Source organism: Zootoca vivipara, chromosome 5 (genome assembly GCF_965207765.1).
Source record: "Zootoca vivipara chromosome 5, rZooViv2.hap1.1, whole genome shotgun sequence".
NCBI lineage: Eukaryota > Metazoa > Chordata > Lepidosauria > Squamata > Lacertidae > Zootoca > Zootoca vivipara.
The window spans coordinates 21,026,074-21,047,474 of record NC_142588.1 but is presented as its reverse complement, the minus strand read 5'-3'; the positions used below and the strand labels follow the sequence as shown (position 1 = coordinate 21,047,474).

Here is a 21,401-nt window from a genome sequence, read left to right as displayed (position 1 = left end):
CACTACTTTCCTCCAGTAGAGCTACTTGCTTTTATCATTCAAGATATCCGTAAGTAATTGCATAATTGGCATGGATACCTTTTCAAAGCCCAGAAGAATGTGTTGGCTACCAGATGGGTGCAACTGGCTGAAAAAGATAACTGACTCTTACTAAAATGTTAGTACTTGTGAAGTGGCCCACTATCTAATCCAGAGCTTTCCAAACTTTTCATGTTGGTGACACACTTTTAAGACAGGCATCATTTTGCAACACAGTAATTCACTTTTACTAGCAAACCAGAGGTTAAACTCCATATAAGAGATATGGACACATATTGCACGGCACACCTAAACACTAGCTGTCACACTAATGTGCAGCGACATGCGGTTTGGAAAGCTCCGATCTAATCTTTAGCACCCTAATGAGAAATACTCTTTTACCAATGACACTCCAATTATAACAGAAGTCGACAATGGCATGGGATTCTCTCATACTGATTGTGGAAGCACAACATAGACACCATGGTGATGCTGCCACAAACAGCTATGTGGAAACACTCTTGTCAATCTTTAATCTACCCTGGGTAGTTGTTCTTTTAATAACAGTTTGATCTGCAATTACCAAATGATAAAATGTTTAGCGCCAGCTGTTAAGACAACCCAGGCCAAGTTCATTTTCCGATCACAGAATGGCACTCGTTTTACTGCATCACAGTTAGAATAATTTCAAGATGGCAGCCATACCATTTGCTCTTTCACATTTAAGGTCATGGGTAGAGTCTCCAATAGCAAGAAACTATGCTCATTACATGTATGTTATGTATTGAAAGTAGCAATTTTTATTCGAGTTAAAATTATTTACAAAAACCAAAAGACATACTTCATGAAACTGGTACAAACTATTATTCCTGCCGTTGGCTTTTGCTCCAAATATCACAGCTGAGAAATACTGTATAAAATAAAAATAGGATTGGATTCAGAAAAGTACTCTACTGTTCTAGTTTCCAATTGCGCTTATTTACATATATATTTACAGTGGAAAAAAAGTTACTTTAAAACTTTTAAATTTGAAGGTTGGCCTCAAGTACCCATTTAATGCAGAGCCTGATGAGGTTTAAAACAAGAAAACACACTGCAGCTTGCAGGGTGGTTTCCTGACCCTCTCTCCAAAAACCAAACAGTCTGCATGTTTCAGTGCTTGCTAATTAAGAAATGCTCAACACAAAGAGTTTAACCAATTCCGATCCAGGTTACCAGTGTAACAGAGAAGTGTGGCTCCTGATTCCACCTCAACACTGCATCTATTTTTAATCATCCCCTGTCATTGCGCATACAGAAAAAAAGCCTAACTTAAATCTATATGAAATCCAACTAAAAATGAAAGCCATTGCTCTAAGTTGTTAAAACTAAATGCCAAAAAATATATCCAGTAAATCTTGCATCTCAGAAATAATTTACAAGTACAGCTTTACTAAGTTGCTCTTCCTCTCATAAGGAAGCTCTATCCAAGGGAAAACATAACCTCAGCATTTTTTTTCTAAGTTACACTGGTACATTGTAGGGGGGGGGGTAGTTTGCTTAATTAAGATGTTAAGGAAAATAAAAATAAAAAAGCAAGACCAATATAGGATTTTGCTTCTCATCAGTCACTTCCTTACCAAATTCCCAACAATCTGCATTATCAAAAATAGGAAGACATAGAAGGCAGCCACTGTATGTAAAAATTTTACAGCTGGCACTGATACAAAAGCACAAGTTTGTAAGTTTATACACGGAGATAACACAAGATCTAAAAAGCAGGTTAGATTTTCTGTTATTTCTCCCACCCCTCATTATACACAGAACTAATATTTTTATGGCTTCAAGTTTTACAAATTCAATGAAGTAACATGATGCAACTAGCTACACAGGTAATGTGGAAAGTGTCTGTGATGCAAATGTCTCAAAACGTTTTGTGAATAATTCAAGACCAGCTTAATAAAAACTATGAGCAATTCTGTCCGTCAGAACAATGAGTGCAAGAAGTCACTAATGTTCAAAACCTCTTTTACAAAAGTATTTAGCAGGGATTTTTGTTCCATTAAAGTCTCAACACAATCCTTTGCTGTGAACTAGAACCCCATGCTGAACGAAATCTTCACTATATTCAGCTATTTAAGGCTTCGTATTGTATGCATTTACCTGCGCCATACTAGAGAAGAAATAAAAAGATTATGTCAACTGGAAACATTAATCCCCATGGGTGTTTTAGCTCCACATTTCTTCCTTGAAACAAAAATCAACAGCTTCTCTTCCTTTCTTTTTTGTGCATCATGAAGTGTAAACACCCCTGGCATTGAACTTTTTTTTCACATTGTCCTTTTTAAACAGGGTGCTTTAAAATTACTGCATTTCAAAGAAATACAGACAGCCACCAGCTGGGAGGGGATTATTTCTTCTTCTTCTTCTTCTTCTTCTTCTTCTTCTTCTTCTTCTTCTTCTTCTTCTTCTTCTTCTTCTTCTTCTTCTTCTTCTTCTTCTTCTTCTTCTTCTTCTTCTTCTTCTTCTTCTTCCATGCCTCTCTTAGAGCTATGAAGTGTTATGGTCAATCAGTTTACAGTACGTAGGCCACGACAATTTTAAGAACTGAGAACTGAGAAGTAGTTTCCAACAACCCAATTTTCAATCAAAACAGTATAAAAAATAAACTATCCAAGCCTCAATCTCTTTGGATTCCAACACATTTTAAATATAGACAGTAGTTAAAATCACAAAAAGTATTTAAAATGTTTCTATTTCTTATGATTTTGGAATAATCTCTTTAAAAAGCAAGAGCAAATTAAACTCAAATCAGAGCAATGCTGCTGCCCAGAGCATATTTATTAGAAGATTTTTGATACCTCAGTAGCTAAAGCTGCCTTTGCACCTGGCTGGCATGAAAAACAGTGGCTCAACAGTAAACAGCAGTTGCACTACCAGCAGTAAGTTTTCCCCCTTTAAAGTTGTCACAAACAAAGCCAGAAAAATAAAGAGGGAGAGTAAACCCTGCCAAATATATTTAAATACTGCACTGCATTATTATAAACATAATGAATTTACTTTCCTCAGATATTTCCCCCCTAATTTTTGATAGTTGCAGATTGATGTGGTGGTTAACTGTCCCTCGGAAAATGCTGAGTGTATGATTAAGAGACCAGGTAGCCTTAAAAATCCAAACACGAATGAGACTGATGAATGCTCTTGGTGGCGCTTCCTCGAGGACTTCTTTCACGACTTCCTTTATCGAAAGGGTAGAGCTCTAGCATTCAAGTGCCTGCGGCAAAACTCGAGTTTCTAGCAGTGTTCCAAGTATTCAATCACTCTAGAGATAGTTTTCTGGCCTGTTGTCCCAACAGCACACTGGGAAGGAGAGGAGGTGGGGGGGGGGGACAGGGGAAGTTTATTAAACGTTTAAGATGCATTTTCCCACCTAATTTAAGGATTATGTGACAGCAGGTCACAGTCTGGAATGCTATGTTACATCAACCTAAGTAGCAGCAGTTCCCCATTTACAAGCAAAACTGTCTACTTACAAACAGTGGCCTGTATTTTATAATGTCTCAGCCTGAGAAGAAGCCATCATTTAACACCCACTGTTATTTAAGTAAATTTGCAAAAACAATCTTGCAACACCAGGGAGATTTGCTGCAGCCACCACAGCTGATTTGGTTGAAGGTGATCTTAGTTTGGAGGGGGTGGGATTTGACTGCTTCTCAGACTACAATAGAGGCAAGTCTAGTGGTGTCATTTGGACAGATGGAAGTGGATAAGTCACTTACCCTGCTCACTGTTAACCCCATTAAGTGGGGGGGGGGGTGAGACAGGGGTTACAGTTCCTGGTCAAGTGGAAAACTGCCCCACCAGAGAGAAAAATAACAAGGAGCTGTCACTCCAGATTATCTTCCTATGCCTGCCCTTCTATTACATCAGGGCTTGTCGAAGACAGAATGGTATCTGCTGGTACATCACTGGGTTATTTACAGTTGATCAGAAAACTTTTCCATATCAATGAAAAGGCTTCTCAATTAGGCTGATGAAACTTAATAATAATAATAATAATAATAATAACAACAACAACAATAAATAAATAAATAAAACATTTGGAGAGGAGAATCAGGATTTTTGCACCAAAGGATTGTGAGCTCAGTTCTGGCACTGCAAACATTTATCCTCAGAGGTGCTCTGTGCAGGTGCATCTCACAAACCACTTTTTTGCAGCTGGCTCCAGAGTTCCTAGTAACACACACACACACACACACACACACACACACACACACACACACACAAGCTTGCCTACCCTTCCATTAGAAGACAGGCATACTGGTATAAGTCATCTCAAGTGTTTTGATCTGAAACACCAGACAAATAAGCAGTTGCAATATACTACTTACAGTAAGGTTCATGAAACTGAGAAACTTTTTCAGCATTTCTGTCATGATTGAGAAATCCCCTTCAGGCAAGTATGTCCTCACAGTAGTCACATTGATCTAAGGAAATAAATGCTGAATTAGGAAGTTTCCAACAAGGCAATTAAATCGACTTCCCAACACAACGCTAGAGTAACTAACACTCACATTTATTCTCTTTTCCTACTCGACATACATCTTTCTTGTGGTACAGGCACGATGTCAGAAACCTATCTGCATTTCCTACAATGCCTTGACACAACAATGCTACCAAACCTTTAGTAGTTGACAGTTTTTCACTAAAAGACAAGAGCTTCCAAGTTGCAAATCTCAATGTTTCATGAAAGTTGGAAGCAAACCCCGAGTCTTAATTGAAAAGCCAGAGCCCCTTTGCCCCTTTCCAGTTGCACACAACTACTGAAATAATGTTATAGCTGGTAACTATACAACACACAGGAAAATAAAAAGGAGAGAATATCAAGCATATATAAAGACCATTCCCATTCTCTGAAGAATGTCCCTTCAAGATTTGGTAATGTTGTTTTGTCATCTATGGTTATTTACAAGCGTGTTTAGAGTGTAATATATCCTCAGGGAGGGACACCGGTTAGTGAGAGAGCACATTCTTCGAATGCAGAAGGTACTCCATTTAATCCCAAGCATTGTAAGCAACAGGACTGGCAAGTACATTGGAGAGCTGTTGTTATTCAAAGCTGACGATACTAGGCTAATAGAGCAAGGGGCTGGCTCAGCATGCAGGAGCCCGCTTATTACTGAGAGCTCTGCTGAAAGTATGACTGAATTTCCAGTAGACTAACACACTGAAAAGCATCAAACTTTTGCATTTTAATTGACAATGCAATGTAACGCAAAGCTGGGTTGACAGATTGAATAGTTTTGCCCCTTATGGAAACTGCATTTTGAGACAACTTGAAGCATATGAAGTAGATGAAAATTTTTAACTGAAGTTTAAACTGTAAAATGCCTGTTCTCAAGATCCATTTTATGGTTTCAAGACAGCCTCTTTTACCCAGCCTTATAGACTCATTTAGTAACCATGCAGAAACGTTTTCTTACTGGACTCTCCTGGCAAAGGCATCCCAAAAGCAATGCTGTGTAAGAGGCCACAATGCAATCTTCCATGTGCTTCCCAGCATGCTGAAGGGCTGCAAGTAAAAACAATGATATTTGAAGTATAACCGAACTATATTTTAATGTCACTTTGCCCAGCTACTTCTATGTGTTCTCGTTCTCTCTCTCTCTCTCTCTCTCTCTCTCTCTCTCTCTCTCTCTCTCTCCATATATATATATATGCGCACATGCACACACAGAGCATAATTCTGTACCCAAGAATGTCAACATTTCTAACCGTGGATATTGTGATTTCATGGAATGCCACTGTTGCCCAGACCAATACCCTCATCCCATCCCAGTAAACATGGTTAAGTTGATTCCCCTTGCAGACACAAGGCAGCGTGATAAATTAGATGTTCAGGTGGAAACCATAGAAGGAGGGGAAGGAAATGATTACAGAGAAGAGTGCTGAAAAACAATGTTTAAGAAAGTACCAACTGATACAAGGTTTGAGCCAGAATGGGCCAAAATTAAAAAGAAGTATCAGCAAAAAGGGAATATTAATGTTTAATATGACAATATGTGAAGGAGCAGCTTTTTGTATTTTGTAAAGTGGTACCTCGGGTTACAAACACCTCAGGTTACAAACACTTCTGGTTACAGACTCCGCTAACCCAGAAGTAGTACCTTGGGTTAAGATGAGAACCTCAGTAGTGTCTCAGGATGTAGTACCTCAGAATGAGAACAGAAATTGTGCCGCAGTGGCGCGGCAGCAGTGGGAGGCCCCATTAGCTAAAGTGGTACCTCAGGTTAAGAACAGTTTCAGGTTAAGAACAGACCTCCGGAACGAATTAAGTTCTTAACCAGAGGTACCACTGTAATGGTAACAATCTTCAGCAAAAGAAGCTGAAGTGAGGCTTGAAAGAATCAGGAAAGTACTTTGATCCTTAATACCACTGCATTTTGGAGCAGAGATTAACTAGGACAAGAGTCCCAGTTGCTTTAAAATGGAAAGAAAGAGGATTCTAGAACTGCAGCTCAGACATTTTTTAATTTAGCACTTATTTCCTTTGCTGACTTCCCCAGGAACCTGGACGTACCTTTATTAAGATCAAGTTCTTCATCTTCTTCTTCTTTCTTATCTTTCTCCTCTGCATTCTCAGGCTTTTCTGTAGTAACCCACTGGATCTCTCCGCTCGTCTCCTGCCACTCCCCACTCTTGTCATGTTGTGCAGCAGGAGCTTCCTTAATCAGTTCATCCGTCTGGCTCTCTGCCAGCTGCGCTGCTCGCTCACGCTCCAGGAACAACTGAGAGGGAAAATTCCACTGGTGATGAGTCATGAACCCAAATGCTACATGCGACTTAACTGGCAGCAGGGAGCATCTCATCTGTGTGCCTTCCCTTGCTTAAATTAGCATTCATTTTTGTACTGAATGTTTCATCCTGTCATCCATAGGCAGCGTTCGAAACTCCCATTGTTCTAGGTGCGCTTTGCGACAGGGAATTTCATTAATGAGAGCAGCTTCTGAGCTCTGGGTGCAGTACTGCACCAAAGAATTCAGATTAAAACAGCCACTGCTGGAAGGAAAGGAGGACTTTTTTCTGCCTCCCCACTTCCAGCTACTCTCTGAAGATTGGAGAAGGGACCCTCTCAAGAATATTAGTGGGGCGGGCAAGGGAAGTATGGCTTTGTTTTTTGCAGTCTTCAGATGAGGACTAGACTATGTAAAAAAATGAACATAAGAATTTTAGCTGCAGTTCATTCATTTTCAGCTAGACACTCCACTGTGGCACCCCTAACCTAGGTTTAAGGTGCCATTTAGCTCTTAGCTTTCATATCTCAGTTTCTAACACTGTCTGCAGGCATCCCATCTCAGGCTATAGGAGAAGGAGAGAAGGTACTCTCCAATGGCTCTGCTAAAAGACTACATGCCATCAGGCTCCTCCCTCAACTGTCATCAGCAGGCATTCCATCAGGCTGCAAGAGAGATGGGACCACGGGAGCTCTCCATTGGCTCTCCTGGTTTTTCCCCCATTGCTACAGTTCACTACAAGATCTCTGTAAGTAAGAATAAGTGCCTGAGTCCCCCCCCCACTTTCTCTCAGTGCCTTTTCCTTTCTGATTCTAAGCCTGAGGTCAATATCTGCCTCCTCAATGGTATTTGTAAGCTCCTCCAGGACCTTTTTTTGGCTGAGGAGCAGGACAAAAATGTCAATAATAATATTTCGTAAAGGAACTGAAGGATTACAGCATAGTACTCCAACAGTTGGTGTGCAGCATAATAATAAACCAATGCCTATGGCAAGAACAGCCAAACACAACTGAGACAGAGAATTTACCTTACTCAGCAAGGGATTAACATATGAGTTTTCAATTCATGCTGCATGTAATGCCCAGTGAAAAATGTAATGCAAGTGAAGAACAAATATAATATCTTATGCTAATGAAGAAATAATTAAAGAGGCAAGCCAAATGTTCACAACTATGTTTGAATCAAAACTCTACAAAATTTGATCCTCCGCAAATTAATCAATTATTATTGGCAACAGCAACTAAGGTGAACACCATGTTCAAAGGTAAAATACAAGTTGCTGAGAATAACCAGCTGATGGCCATCTCAAGGATGCTCTTTGTAGGACTCCCAGTAACATCTGGTTTTCCACTAAGATAGTACACAAGACGGCTATAATTATCCCTTGCATGGATTAAACAAATGGCCTATAGACAGGTGTATGGCTCAAAAATATGTTGGGACGAATAAGTGACTATTAGTGCCTCCTCTGACTTATCGTCTCTGTTAGTTTAAAGGGGATGGGAATGACAATGACAAATAGTTCAACATTTGAACATTAGACCAACAACACTGCTTGCTTCCTCTGGTGATAACCGTTTATCACTTGCATAAATAGTTGTTCTTTTAATTAAAAACTATGATTTACCTGAACTAAAGCATGAACAGCAGCCATCTGTCCAGATGTGGTTATGCTATCATTGGGTTCTCCCAAGCAGAAGGAATCAAAGGAACATGTTGTTTCCATATTCACAAGACAGTGCCGATTTCGTGCACTGTACTCTACCAAATTGATTAGCAGACCCAAACCCTGCAAGGAGGAAGAAAATATTAGATAGTAGAGTACAAGGAAGTGTACTTTGCGCACTCTTAGCTATTACTCTCCAGTGGTCAGGGTGCTCAGAAGTATGGGCAATTTTAAAAAATTCAAGCAGTGGCAAGCCTCATGGAACCTTGGCAACTGCACCTTCAGCAACCCTACAAAATATTCTTGTCCATTTACACCAGCCAACATTACCTTACCTTGAAAATGTCTGTCTTAAAGGTCTTGCGAATGTGTGCTTTTAAAGAATAAATGAGGGTGTGTGTTGGGTCGTTTCCCCCACTGTAAAGCCTTCTCCCATATGCTTGTCTCATCCAGAAGTAAAGAGGAATTAATTTCATTCTAGGAGTCATACAGAACCACTTGAGATCTGGAATTCCTACAAATGTTTTGCTAGAGGACACACCAAATTCACTTTGATCGCTGCCAAAGACTTGTCCTTTGGAAACAGCCATCAGTGCAAAGATCAGTTGTGTTGCCTAAACCATGAAATAATCTGCCAGTCAGTGTCTGTGTATCCACTGTTTTTGGCATGCTCTAATAAGATTTTATTTTTATTTTATTTTTTCCCAATGGCAGGTATGTTTTACCTGAACCTATTATGGCTTTCATTCTACTGTTCACTTGGCTTTTTATGTTTTATTTTGCTGTTTGACTGCTGCTTGTTGTATTGATAGGCTTATACTCAAAAAGGCACTGGGAATCAAAACTCAACACAGAAATGTTCAGTTAACAGTAAGGCTGTCATGTTATGAACCAGTGGAAGTTTTCAAACAGTTTTTCACGGGTGTCATGTTAAATGTGATGTACTGAAGTTAGCACAAGTAATTTTTAACATTCAGCCTTACATTTTCTAGAGGCATTTTTTAAACAGTTTTTCTTACCAGAACCCGAATATCAAATCTCTGTTCTTGAGGTAGAAACTTTGGAACCTGAAGCACACAATTCAACGCTGTGCCAATAAGACCATCTTGTTCACCTGTTTTAGTGCTACCCCACTCTGCAAACATTAAAGCATATTAATGCTGATTAGACATTTTAAAAACCAGAGGCATTTCAAACATGCATTTACACCACTTAAAAGTAGCAACTGGCAATAACACTTGGCCATGATCGAATTTCAGATTAAGGTTTTGGTCCCACGAAAAAATCTCTGATCATGTTTACACCTCTCCCAGACTGGCACACCAGCCTGCAAGGGAGGAGACTGAATCTCATCTTTTACACCCGGTAACTGAACCAGAACGTAAACCATCTAAGCCCAACGTAGCTGGGAATATTGCATTAACCCATCATGACTCTCTGGTGCCGTAGTAGGTGAAATAACTGAACAGACTAATCACGATAGCCATCTCAAATGTAACAGAGTTGAAGCCAAGAGTATTTTTGACATTTCTGCTTCCCAACTCATACCTAAGTGACATATTGAAGGTCAGTCGAAAAATTCAGACTGCTTTATGAGAGACAGTTTGTTTTCCATTGTTCTAATTTGGCAGCCATGCACATTCACACACACACACACACACACCAGTTTTGTAAACTGAAAACCAATGTTTGCAGTACTAACACTAATTCTACTCAAATGATAGTTGCATGCATTTTTTGCAGCATTGTTTTATGGGAGCTGTAAGGACATTATTACACCTCTTACTGTCCACCTGATTAACCAGCCACCTGGCCTAAGCATCAATACAGGAATACTTTTCTCTAGACATCATGGGAAACAATCCGACGGGACAGATGATAATCTGATTTTATGTTTCAGGATAAGTAACTTACCATTATCATTTGCTAAATTGAGTAAGACACCAATGATGGCTCTCATACAGTCTTCCAGTGCCTTACCCACATGGTTTGTTACATTCTGGTGTGGCAGTACCCTACTGTCTGGAAGACAGATGGTGTCTTCTGCACGGTTGTATCTCTGGATCAACTCCTCACAATGCTGCAGTGCTCTGAAGGTTACAAAAAAAGCCAAAACATACAACACAAATAATTTTCACATCAGAGACAGAATTTATTCACGTAAAAAAGCCAGTTCCAGCTCTAAACAGCAAGCTTAGTTTTCATTTATCATGCTGGTTTAATGGTAACTAGCAACACAATCCCCAAAAGTATATTAGAAAGCATCATCTCGTGTACTTTTTATTAGGAAAAAAAGGTCCAAAGGTGTACTTTATAATGATCTAGTCCCAGATTCTTCACACAGGAATATGCAACATATTAGCAGCACAAAGCATTTGGACCTAGCAAGTATTGAAGTAAGGTGTTGAAAAAGCAGAACCATAACTGGTATGTTAGTCAGTTGGTCTCTTTTATGTGCACTAGTTGTCTGGTCATAAAGCTAAATGTGAACAGGACTGTTTGCACTTAACACCAAATGTCTGCAGTAAGATTATTATTTTTATATTTTTATATTTATTTGGTTTTTCAGATTAAAGTTTTACAATCACATATACAACATACAACATAAAAACAAGATTCCAGAGAATCTCCTGAACTTCCCTCCTCCCCTTTGTGGGTCCTATTGTTAGTCACTTCCTCCTGCATCTTCTATAATAATCCAAATCTTTTGCATCTCCATTATGTCCAAAATTCACCATTAAACTACAAGTGTTATATTCCAATCCTACTAACAATTTTAGCTGTCTACAGTGGTTTTTAAGATAAATTATACATTTTCCCCATTCCTTATTAAAATTTGGGCCTTCCTGATTTCTGATTCTTCTGGTCATTTTTGCCATTTCGGCATAATCCACAATCCATAAACTTTTCTTTTCTGTAAACCGCCCTGAGACCTCCTGGTATAGGGCAGTTTATTAAACAAACAAAGAAACTTGCAATAAGGATTTTTAACGTTCATGACGTATTTGATGGCAAGATGAAGCCATGTAAAGCTAACTCTTGTAGACACAATGCTAATTCCAGGTTTGTGTCTTCATTCAATTCTGGCAACAGAATAAGCTTCTCCTCCATACCATACACTAGAGGCTTGCACAGGAAACATGCATCACTGTATACGGCCATGTAATTCTCTTTAATTGCTATGATTAAAATGTAAGTAAATGTATACAGGGTTTATGTCAACAAATTTCCCTCACTGGAACCCATAAACTACATATAAATCTTCCTGTCAATATTTTTACTCCCGCTTGAGTGCTGACCAGAATTTCTGAAAGCAGTACTCACATCACTCCCCCAATCCTGTGAGTTCCATGGGGAAGTTGTTGAGAGAAAAAGAAGTTCCCCCAAATTGAGAAGCACGTATAAAGATAATGTGGTATGTTTGTATGGGAACATTTTACAATCAAAAGTGATTTTAGTTGCAAAACTTTATCATACAAAACATAATTAGCAACAGAAGTTACTTCCAGCAGGTAAAAAAAAAACATATCAGTAAGTGGAAGCAGGAAATGATCTAACTCACTTTCCCCCTCATTTGAGAATACTAAGCTGCAATACACACACACACACACACACACACACACACACACACGTTGAGGAAAGCTATCACAGACAAAGATCGCAGTCTTAATACATGGGAGTTCAGACAGGTAGTGGTAGAACAAACCTAACAACATAAACCTTTAAAGACATATACAATACTGTATTTTAAAACTCACTCATTAGAACTTACTTAGCTGAAGAGACAATGAGCTGTGAATCCTTATATGCTATCAAGTAACTTTGATTTTCTGGATTATGAACTGTTACCTAAAAAAGAAAAGAAAATATCATACAGCTATCTTCCTTTGATGTGCAGGTTAAGCTCCTTTCACCTTCTGAAAGAACACTCCTTTTAACAGATCCCTCAAGCTTCTAGAATGCTGCAGTTTAACATTCTGCTTTGTGCTAAGCAAGCACCATTAACTTAATTTATAGAAACCTGGATTTTCTAGAAAACTTGACGTTGCAGTTGTGTTCTTTATTCTATGCAGAAGGAAAAATAGGCAGAGCATGGGAATGCATACTGGACCCTCATCGAATGTTCTGAAAAGGTACAGTGCAGGCTTCCCATGTGTGCGCCTGCAATAAGACCATGAAGAATACCAACAGCATTAAAACAGAGTTGAGGAAGAACCACTCAAGCTGCAATCATCATTTTATAACTGTTTTCACCATCAGAACCACAACGTATTTATGCACTGCCTTTCTGTATACTGCCTTTTCATGTGAGCATTCTCAAGCATGCAATAATCAAAGAATGAAATACCAGTAATAAAAATAAAACCACAAAAAAAGCTTCATGTACTTCGGAATAGTGATGTGAGGTGAGAATATTCTCCGGAGAATATTATCGAGAATAAGAATATTCTCTGCTAAAAAATCCTCCAGAGAATATTCTCCACAAACTGTAAATTCTAATGTAAAAACCAGTTTTAAAACCCACATTTAAAAAATCTAGTAAATAATAAGTCAAGCTGTGATATTGCCAGTGTAAGTAATGAATAGTGATTTTTTTGATCCAGTTACATTACTGGGCATTGTGTCATTCACCATTGGCAGTTCTGAAATGTGAGCTGCAGAAAATGTTTTTGTTTTTTTTTTGTTTTAAAAATGCTATTCATTTAATTTGAGGAACATTTTAAACTTTATATTGATTTTTATTAGTGTTGCAGTGAAAATACTGTACCATGTAGATATGCTTATTAAGGAACGTACTCATGTAGCGAACCTGAGATGTTTTTTAATATATTCCTTTTACTTTAAAAGCTACATTTCATACATACACAACGTAATTAGAATTCAAAGTTGATGGTAAATATATGGTTAGTGACAGGCTTTCAGTCATTCACGTTGAATTTTCAATTTCAAGTTTGGTGCAAAAAATCAAAGAATGTGAATTCACTGGATTGCCCCATTGAATAAAAGTATCTGTACAGTTTTTGGTTGCCATCTGAAGAAGTTTACCCATGAATAAACATGTATATTAACTAATTGTATCATTTTCAATGCATTAAAATTATATCATTTTCAATGCATTAAAATGAATAGTCTCCTCTTTTAAATGAAAATCTCCAGCCTAAGCAAAGAGCTTAGATCTCCAGCCTAAAGCAAAGAGCTAAGGAATCCTCAAGCCAAACAGAACAAACTCAGGGAAGCCTAAAAGGCCAACTAACCAAACCCTCAGCCAGTTTAACTTCTCCAAGTCTGCCCCTTGCCTGTGTGGCTATTTCACCACTACCCACTTATAGCTGAATGGGCAGGCGGACATGTTACAAATAGTATACTGTATTGTTAGCTAAGAGCCTCATTAACATATAGGGCCAATTTTTACTTTGGGCTTAGTAAGGAATTCTAGAGTTGCCGTCCCACCATTAACAGGAAGTGAATGCATAGTATCTTTCATGACAATACAGATACAGACATGCTAATATACAAATGGACCAGTGTTTCTCAAACTTGGGTCTCCAGCTGTATCTGGACTACAATTCCTATAATCCCTAGCTAGCAGGACTAGTGGTCAGGGATGATGGGAACTGTAGTGCAAAAACAGCTGGTGTCCCATATTTGGGAAACTCTGAAATAGACAAAGCACCTTGTTTTCACGAACATAAATACTGTCAAATATACGTGTGTGCTAGTCTACACACACAAACAGGTACATACAAGCTCCCCTCCAATGTGGCTGCAGGTCTCCATTTCTCTCCCCCAAGGAAGCAAAAAACAGAATAAAAAAGGGAACTAAGAAATTCTCCCCACCCCACCCCACCCCCCCTCTCTGTCTGTCTCTCTCACACACACCTTGTCAGCAACATCTTTCACCTCAATACCATTTAGGGAAGGACTAACAGCTAGACATTTGCTGAAGTGGGCTAGTTTTTTATAATTAGATTCAGAATGCCCAATTTGAATATGGCTCATCAAGTTTAATCCAGGGCTAACCCAAAGCAGTGTAGTAGCTAATTAACACAAACAGCACATGAATAGTATGAAGCTATATGGTATAACCCATGGGTCTGACTTTCCCATAGCTGCCAAGTTATCCCTTTTTTAAAGGGATTTTCCCTTATGCTGAATAGGCTTCCTCGCGAGAAAAGGGAAAACTTGGCAGCTATGCTTTCCTCATCCCTGGTTCTGGACCATTAAAAATAAATCACTCTTTACAAAGTTTAATACTTACGCTTTCTAAAACCCGTAAACATCGTTCTGCTCCCCATAATGAAGCAACCAATTTCTCTTCATTTTCATCGCTGCTTAAGTTATCTACACATTCTTTAACTGAGAAACAAAGAGTTTATGCTGTTACTAAACTGTTAAAGTAATTTTTACTTTCCAAAATTGCATGTATGTGATGAAATACCCTAATATTCCAATTATGTTTTATCAATATACTTTAAGCCAAATTCTCTCTCTCTCTCACACACACACCACACAGAGGCCAATTTAAATATACATGTAGGCCGTGCACATATATGACCATATTCACACTTCATGCTAAACCAGAGTTTAGCCCTAAGTGAATGGGCCTGTACTAACCCAAGAAATTCGTCCTCCTACCAAGTTAGGAAGAGGGCATCAGAAGACTTTAGCTTCACTCATTCAAAATCCAGAATTAACTTCACTTTCAAACCAGGGCTCGTGGTTTAAAAAAAATTTCATAACTTATTTGTTGGCTTCTTATGAAAGGTACCTACGGTTGTTTTAAACCAGGACCCCTGGTCTGAAAATTCTATAAAATTGAAATTAAACTGTGCTGAAGTCCTCCATATGGCAGTAAGAGGGAAGGAAAAGGGGAGGGGAGGAGCATGGAAGCCAACCCTTTGCTAATCTGCATAGTACCAAACCATGACTGGTAGTTTTATCTAGTGTGATACATATACAGTGGTGCCTCGCTAGATGAATGCCCTGTTAGACGAATTTTTCGCTATACGAATAGGTTTTGCAATCGGAGGTTGCCTCGCAAGACGACGAGGTTTTCTATGGCCGCCGCTTCGTCTTGCGATGCGTGGCCATAAAAACCTCTGATCACAAACCCTACAGGGAATTCCTCTAGCGAAAGGGGAACAAGCTGTAGCATGGGAAGAAGGCAAAGGAAGATGAGCTGTCAGCGCCTGTCAGCTGATCTTCCTTTGCCTTCTTTCCGCGCTGCAGCTGGTTCCCCTTTGTGTTCTGCTGCTCTCTGCTGGTTGCCGTGAGCAGTGAGGGGCAACCGGCAGAGACCAGCGAAACACAGCGGAACACTAGCGCGGGAAGAAGGGGGAGAGAAGCAGAGGAACGGATCCGTTCCTCCGCTCCCCCCCCCCACCGCATGTCACACAGCCGGAATCGGACGAGGCTTCTGATCCATTCCTCCGCCTTTCCCCCACCCCGCCTGTCACACAGCCACGATCGGACCCTCGTGCCCCGGTAAGCACCAGCCGATCTTCGACTCTGTCCCCCGCAGCTGAAGATCGGCGGGCGCTGCTTGTCCAATCGCCCTTGTCCGATCCCAGCTGTGTATCAGGCGGGGGGGGGGGAGGCAGAGGAACGATCCGTTCCTCCACCTTTCCCCCACCCCGCCTGTCACACAGCCGGGGAACAGAGCCAAAGATCGGCGGGTGCCCCGCAAGCAGCGCCCGCCAATCTTTGACTCCGTCCCCCGGAGCCGAAGCACGGCGGGTGCTGCTTCCCGGGCTTGACAAGCTCCGGCAAGCAGCGCCCGCCAATCTTCGACTCCGTCCCCCGGAGCTGAAGCGCGGCGGGCGCTGCTTGAAGCCCCGGCAAGCAGCACCCGCCACACTTCGGTTCTGTCCCCCGGAGCCGAGGAACGATCCATTCCCCTGCTGCTCTCCCCCCCCCCAGCCGCCTGGCACACAGCTCTCTTGGCTGGGGAAGGCAGGCAGGCAAGAGGTTTCAATCCTGTGGCAGCTGATACACACAGCCAGAATTCTCCATATAACGTCTGACAGGGAAAAGCGAGAGCTACATAGGCTTATTTTACATATTTCTTGTAAAATAAGATTCACTTCAATGAGGACAGCTGATCGCTTCCCACTGATCCCTTCCCATCCATGTGTAGCTCTTGCCCCAAGTATTACAGAACCAAACCATTTCCTTTGCTCCAAAAGTTACACATTATCAAGACAAAAGCTCTTATTTCCAAGGTCATCATTGGGAAGGCTTGCAATGTTAAAATTGAACTAGGGAACTGAGCACTCCACAACTACTAGGCTCACTCAGCAAGGAGTACCAACAGGCCTCTGCTGCAATGGTGTGGGGAAAGCCTCTCACAGAATTACCTGTGATAAGATCTCTATTTAAAAGGTTTTTGGAAAATTCATAGCATTCCATGGGCTCATCTATCCAATGCATCAGAAAAATTCATTATTTGCATGTATTCTAATAATACACATTCCTTTCATTCTACCACACAAGTAATATATAAACTACCTTCTAATAATAAAAGATATATACTTTAATTCTCACTCGAGCTAAGTGCATACCTTTATCTACAATGTGATCAAGACCACCAAGAAGTCGCAACTCTTCTTTAAACCAGTCTCCTGCCCGTTTTGAAGTGAGAGAGAGCAATGTTTCCATTGCCAAATGCCCTGTCTAGAAAACACACACAGAGAAAAATGAGTTTATAAATTAAAAGCAGCACTCTATCAGATACTTCTTCCATTAACACTATCACTTGAATCTTGATTACATGATTATATATTACAAGTTTGAAAGTGCAGGTTAATTAACCATTAAAATATGTTATTGCTCCGTGCGTTTGTAGATTATTATTGTATACTATCACCATGTCTTACTCCCTTCCAACTCTTTTGCTACTTGCAAAATAAATGAATTCATATGCAAAATCAAATTGCACCATTGTATTTCTTTACCTAGTCATACGATTGAGCCAATGGATCACTGTACTGCAGATTGGGGGCAAGTCTCAAAATGTAAGTGGGTAGTATGAAACCAAACTGATAATTTTAGTGTAGCTTTATGCATCTCAAACAAAATGGTATCAAAAGCAGCACAAGGAAGGTCTGGTGTAAGAAATGGGTGGCTTTAGATAGGTGATAAATATAGTCCCTAAGTGAGAAGATTGTGTAGGCATCAATCCCTCTTTTTGCCAAGATAACAAAAAGAATAAAACATTTAAAATAATCAATAAAAAGGTTATAAACAGCTACTTAAAACATTTAAAGAATAAAAACCCAAGATAAACTAAACGACTAAAACACATATCAACGTTCTACATGTCTGGGTAGGCTTGCCTAAACAAAAATGTGTTATCAGGCACCAGAAAAAGTACAGTAAGCCTGAAATTTACACAGGGATTATATTCCAGGGATTACACCTAAAGCCAAAACTATGTATAGTCCAAACACATTGGGTTCAATGATGGGTGGGATTGCCAGTCATTTTCCCTAGAACCCCCCCCAATCCCTTTTTGTTCGCCCCATGCATAAACCTGAATGCACACAAGTTAAATGCATGTAGGTTGCGGGCTTACTGTACAGTAAATGTGCCTGCCCAATATCAATAGGCAGAGAGTTCCAAAGTACAACAGCTGCCACACTAAAAGGGGTTCTCTGCAGCAGCTGTAACAGTGCCAGTTCCACAGACTGAAGTGGTCAAGTGGGGATATATGGCGTGAGGCGATCTTGCAGGTAAACAGGTCCCAAGTTGTAAAGGGCTTTATGTACTAATAGTAACACACTGAATTTGGCTCAGTAGCAAACTGGCAAGCAGTGCAGGTCTCAGAGCACAGATGCTGACAGGGTCTCACTCAAACAGGCAAAGTTTGCAGAAATACACAAATGTTTTAGGAAGAAAACCTTAAGGGGGGAAATCCCCCAACACAGTCCAAATGATAACTTCTGCTCAATAGCCACAGATATCAGAGTTGTCTGGCTGTTGTTGTTGTTTTGTGGGGGGGAGGATAAAGGAATCCTGGAAAAGGAATGGGTGCCTGAACAGGAAAACTCCACACTGCAACCTCTTATACTAGTAGCATGTAAAGATTTCATACCAAATAGCACATTTAGCCCTAATAAAAGTGGACTTTTTTTATACACACAGAATCACAAAAATAACTGTTTTCAGCTCCCACTCTATCAAGGGAAATATTATTCAGAAAATTCCTTAGTGTTTAATTATAGAATCAATTAAATACACTATTTTAGTAGCTTAGCTAAACAGATCTATTTGTTCTATGCTGTCTGCCTATTACCATGAAGAAGAAGAAACCATGAGATGAAAACTGCACTATTAAATACTGGAAGTGTTTGGGTTTTATCTTTCAAGAGTTCAACACTCTTCATCTGCCCTAGTTAATTTTTTTAGAAGATGTGAGAGAAAGAAGCCATGACTACACCAAATAATAGCTGCAGCGATCACTGCTGTTATTTAAGAAGTGTCAGGGTTTTCCTACACTCTGTTCTAAAAGCATCTTTTAAAAATTAACTAGTTTCTACCCACAAAACAGCAATAACACCTGAACCATTTTTACATTAGAGAAAAATTAGGTCAACAGTCACACAACCTACCGTTATATTTTCTAGATCAAGGTGTTTGTTGTGAACAGTTTCACAGAGTCTTCGGATTTTTTCCTTAATCTTGTTCATGTCTTTTTCATTGAGCAACTTGGATGAAGAAGAGTCTTGTTCTAGTTCCAGAAGCCGGATCATTAAATCTAAGCTGGCTCTATCTAGATCCATGTTCAAGCGATCTCTGCTCAAGATATACATTAAAGCTGCTGTACAAAGTGATAAATTCTTCATTGGAAAGAAAAAACAGGAAAACAAAGTGGTAAATATTTGGTTAAGATGCAGAAATCCAGTAAGATTTAAACATGAGTGTAAGATCTGTGTGCAGGGTGTGAAAACTCTTGACAAGCTTACTTAACATTAGCTAGACTCCCAAAAACACTTTCTGCATTCACAAACTATTCAGTACTTCAACTTCAAATTCCAATTGCAACTCCTTGTTGGAAACTGTTGACAGTTCCATGATTCATTGAATTGGCTTTTGTTGGGCTATGAGGTTTAAAGGGGGTAAATATAAATTTTGGTGTGTTGCCATTTTATTTCAGTCCATTTCATTAGTCCTCTCTTTCTGGATCCTTCCCTCTGAACTGTTCTATGAACCCTCTTCCTTTTATCGCTCTACTCACTAGCAGCCATTTCTCTTGCACCCATTTGCACACACAGTTCTATTGTCCTCTCAACACACCATGTTTGCAGTTTTGCTTTTCCATTCACACATTCTCTCCCTGCACCTCCATTTCTCAGGTACCCACTTTGCTGCCCGTCTCCAAAACCCAATGCTGCCCCTCACAAATCTATTTACCCTCGTCTCTCACTACTGTAGTTTTCTGTCCACCAGCCCCTCCATCCTGTATTTTTGTATCCCTTCTGCTGGCCATTATTTCTTCTCACTGCGTGCAGCAAGAACAGCACTGAGAACTTTAATTCAAAATACAAAAATGATACACACAAAAATGGGCTGTGCAGCATGGCTGACTGCAACAGACTAGAGAAATTGGTTCTAAACCAACTATACCACTCAGAATCCAGAAAGATGCAATGCTACAGATGCATTCTTTCCTCCCCACTTGTGATGGGCTTCAGGAAGTCTGACATGCCACCACAAACAAGAGTAAGCCCTGCCACAATCAAAATAATATCCTTTAAGTCCTCCAAGGAGTTACAATTAGCCCACAGACTTTCATTACACAAGTCAGGGGCAAGGCTATGTCCAAGCAAAAGCTTTTTGAAGTCTCAGTTTAGTGGTTCTCCAACTTTCCCCCAAGATCTACTTTAAAATTGTTGAGGGTCTTGGCAGACAAACTTAATGATTTTTCTGCTTGTTATAACAATTGCAATGCACTGTACTAGATGCTGCATTATTTTTAAATAGCATTTCTTTCGCTTCTTTTATTTCTTAAGAGATTATATTTCAGTGCATTCCGAAGAATTTAAACTGCAATAAAATAATACACAACAGACGAAATAAAAACACAATTAAAACCAATATGAGTATTAAAGTGATGGATGTGCCATTTGACATCTGCAACCACAAATCTACATACGTGGTGATGCTGCGAGTCATCCAGTGTTTTGAAGACCATAGCTACCATCCCATGTGCTCTCAAATGCATTCGGAAACTGGGCATGGCGCACTTTGTCGCCAGGCTGATAACACTAAAAACAAAACAAAACCTTATGAACTAAAGTTTCTCAAAGTCTCTAGCACAGAATTTTTAAGAATTCAACAACCAATGGAGAGCCCAAGTTGCCTGCCCACAAACCCCTACAGTCACAATGGAGCATAATCAAATCAAATGACATGGTGCACACCACAGGACAATGTTGTTCTGGCCTCGTGTCAAGCAAACCCAAAGTGCGTGGAGTAAACTTTGTCAATAGGGCACTACCCTGTAGTGCAGGCCTGTAGCACAAATAGTCTGACAGTCAGACATATTTCTCACTCCCAGTGCAGCAGGCCTATAGCAAAATCAGAAGCAGTGAGCAATTTGACTCAAGGTGCTCCTCGCAAGTGTATGCAGTGAGGAAGAAACCCCCCCTAGTGCTCCACTGATCCCCCTTCCCCATCTCCCCTCTATGGCTACCACTATGCTGTGTGATGCAGTGGGAAGCAGCTGAAGTCAGGAAGTTGTTGATGTTTACAATCAGCTGGCCAAGCCACAAACCAGCAAGAGAGCTGCCACCATCACAGCTCCTGTCAATCACTTGTAGTCTGGTCCCTTAGTTAAGGACAGTCCAGCAAAGAGGATTGATCAATGCTTAGTTTATAGAGGGAAGAGCTTCAGTGATTGAAGAGCTCCAATCAAGATGTCTGCACACAGTCACAAACATTTA

At 40.0% G+C, this 21,401-nt stretch overlaps 1 protein-coding gene across 2 annotated transcripts in view; it reads right to left on the bottom strand.

The window, feature by feature from the left end:
• Positions 1-795: 795 nt before the first annotated feature.
• WAPL (WAPL cohesin release factor) overlaps positions 796-21,401 on the bottom strand; it is a 43,046-nt gene continuing 22,440 nt past the window's right edge. For both annotated transcript variants that reach the window (XM_035137609.3, XM_035137610.3), the window contains exons 8-19: positions 20,612-20,723; positions 19,068-19,295; positions 17,019-17,130; positions 14,717-14,814; positions 12,230-12,306; positions 10,372-10,547; positions 9,477-9,592; positions 8,419-8,580; positions 6,578-6,785; positions 5,481-5,569; positions 4,389-4,484; positions 796-3,357 (exon numbers count right to left, since the gene is read on the bottom strand). In XM_035137609.3, coding sequence (XP_034993500.3) covers positions 3,292-3,357; positions 4,389-4,484; positions 5,481-5,569; positions 6,578-6,785; positions 8,419-8,580; positions 9,477-9,592; positions 10,372-10,547; positions 12,230-12,306; positions 14,717-14,814; positions 17,019-17,130; positions 19,068-19,295; positions 20,612-20,723 — 1,540 coding nt within the window. In that variant the 3' untranslated portion in view covers positions 796-3,291. The remainder of the gene's footprint in view (positions 3,358-4,388; positions 4,485-5,480; positions 5,570-6,577; positions 6,786-8,418; positions 8,581-9,476; positions 9,593-10,371; positions 10,548-12,229; positions 12,307-14,716; positions 14,815-17,018; positions 17,131-19,067; positions 19,296-20,611; positions 20,724-21,401) is intronic.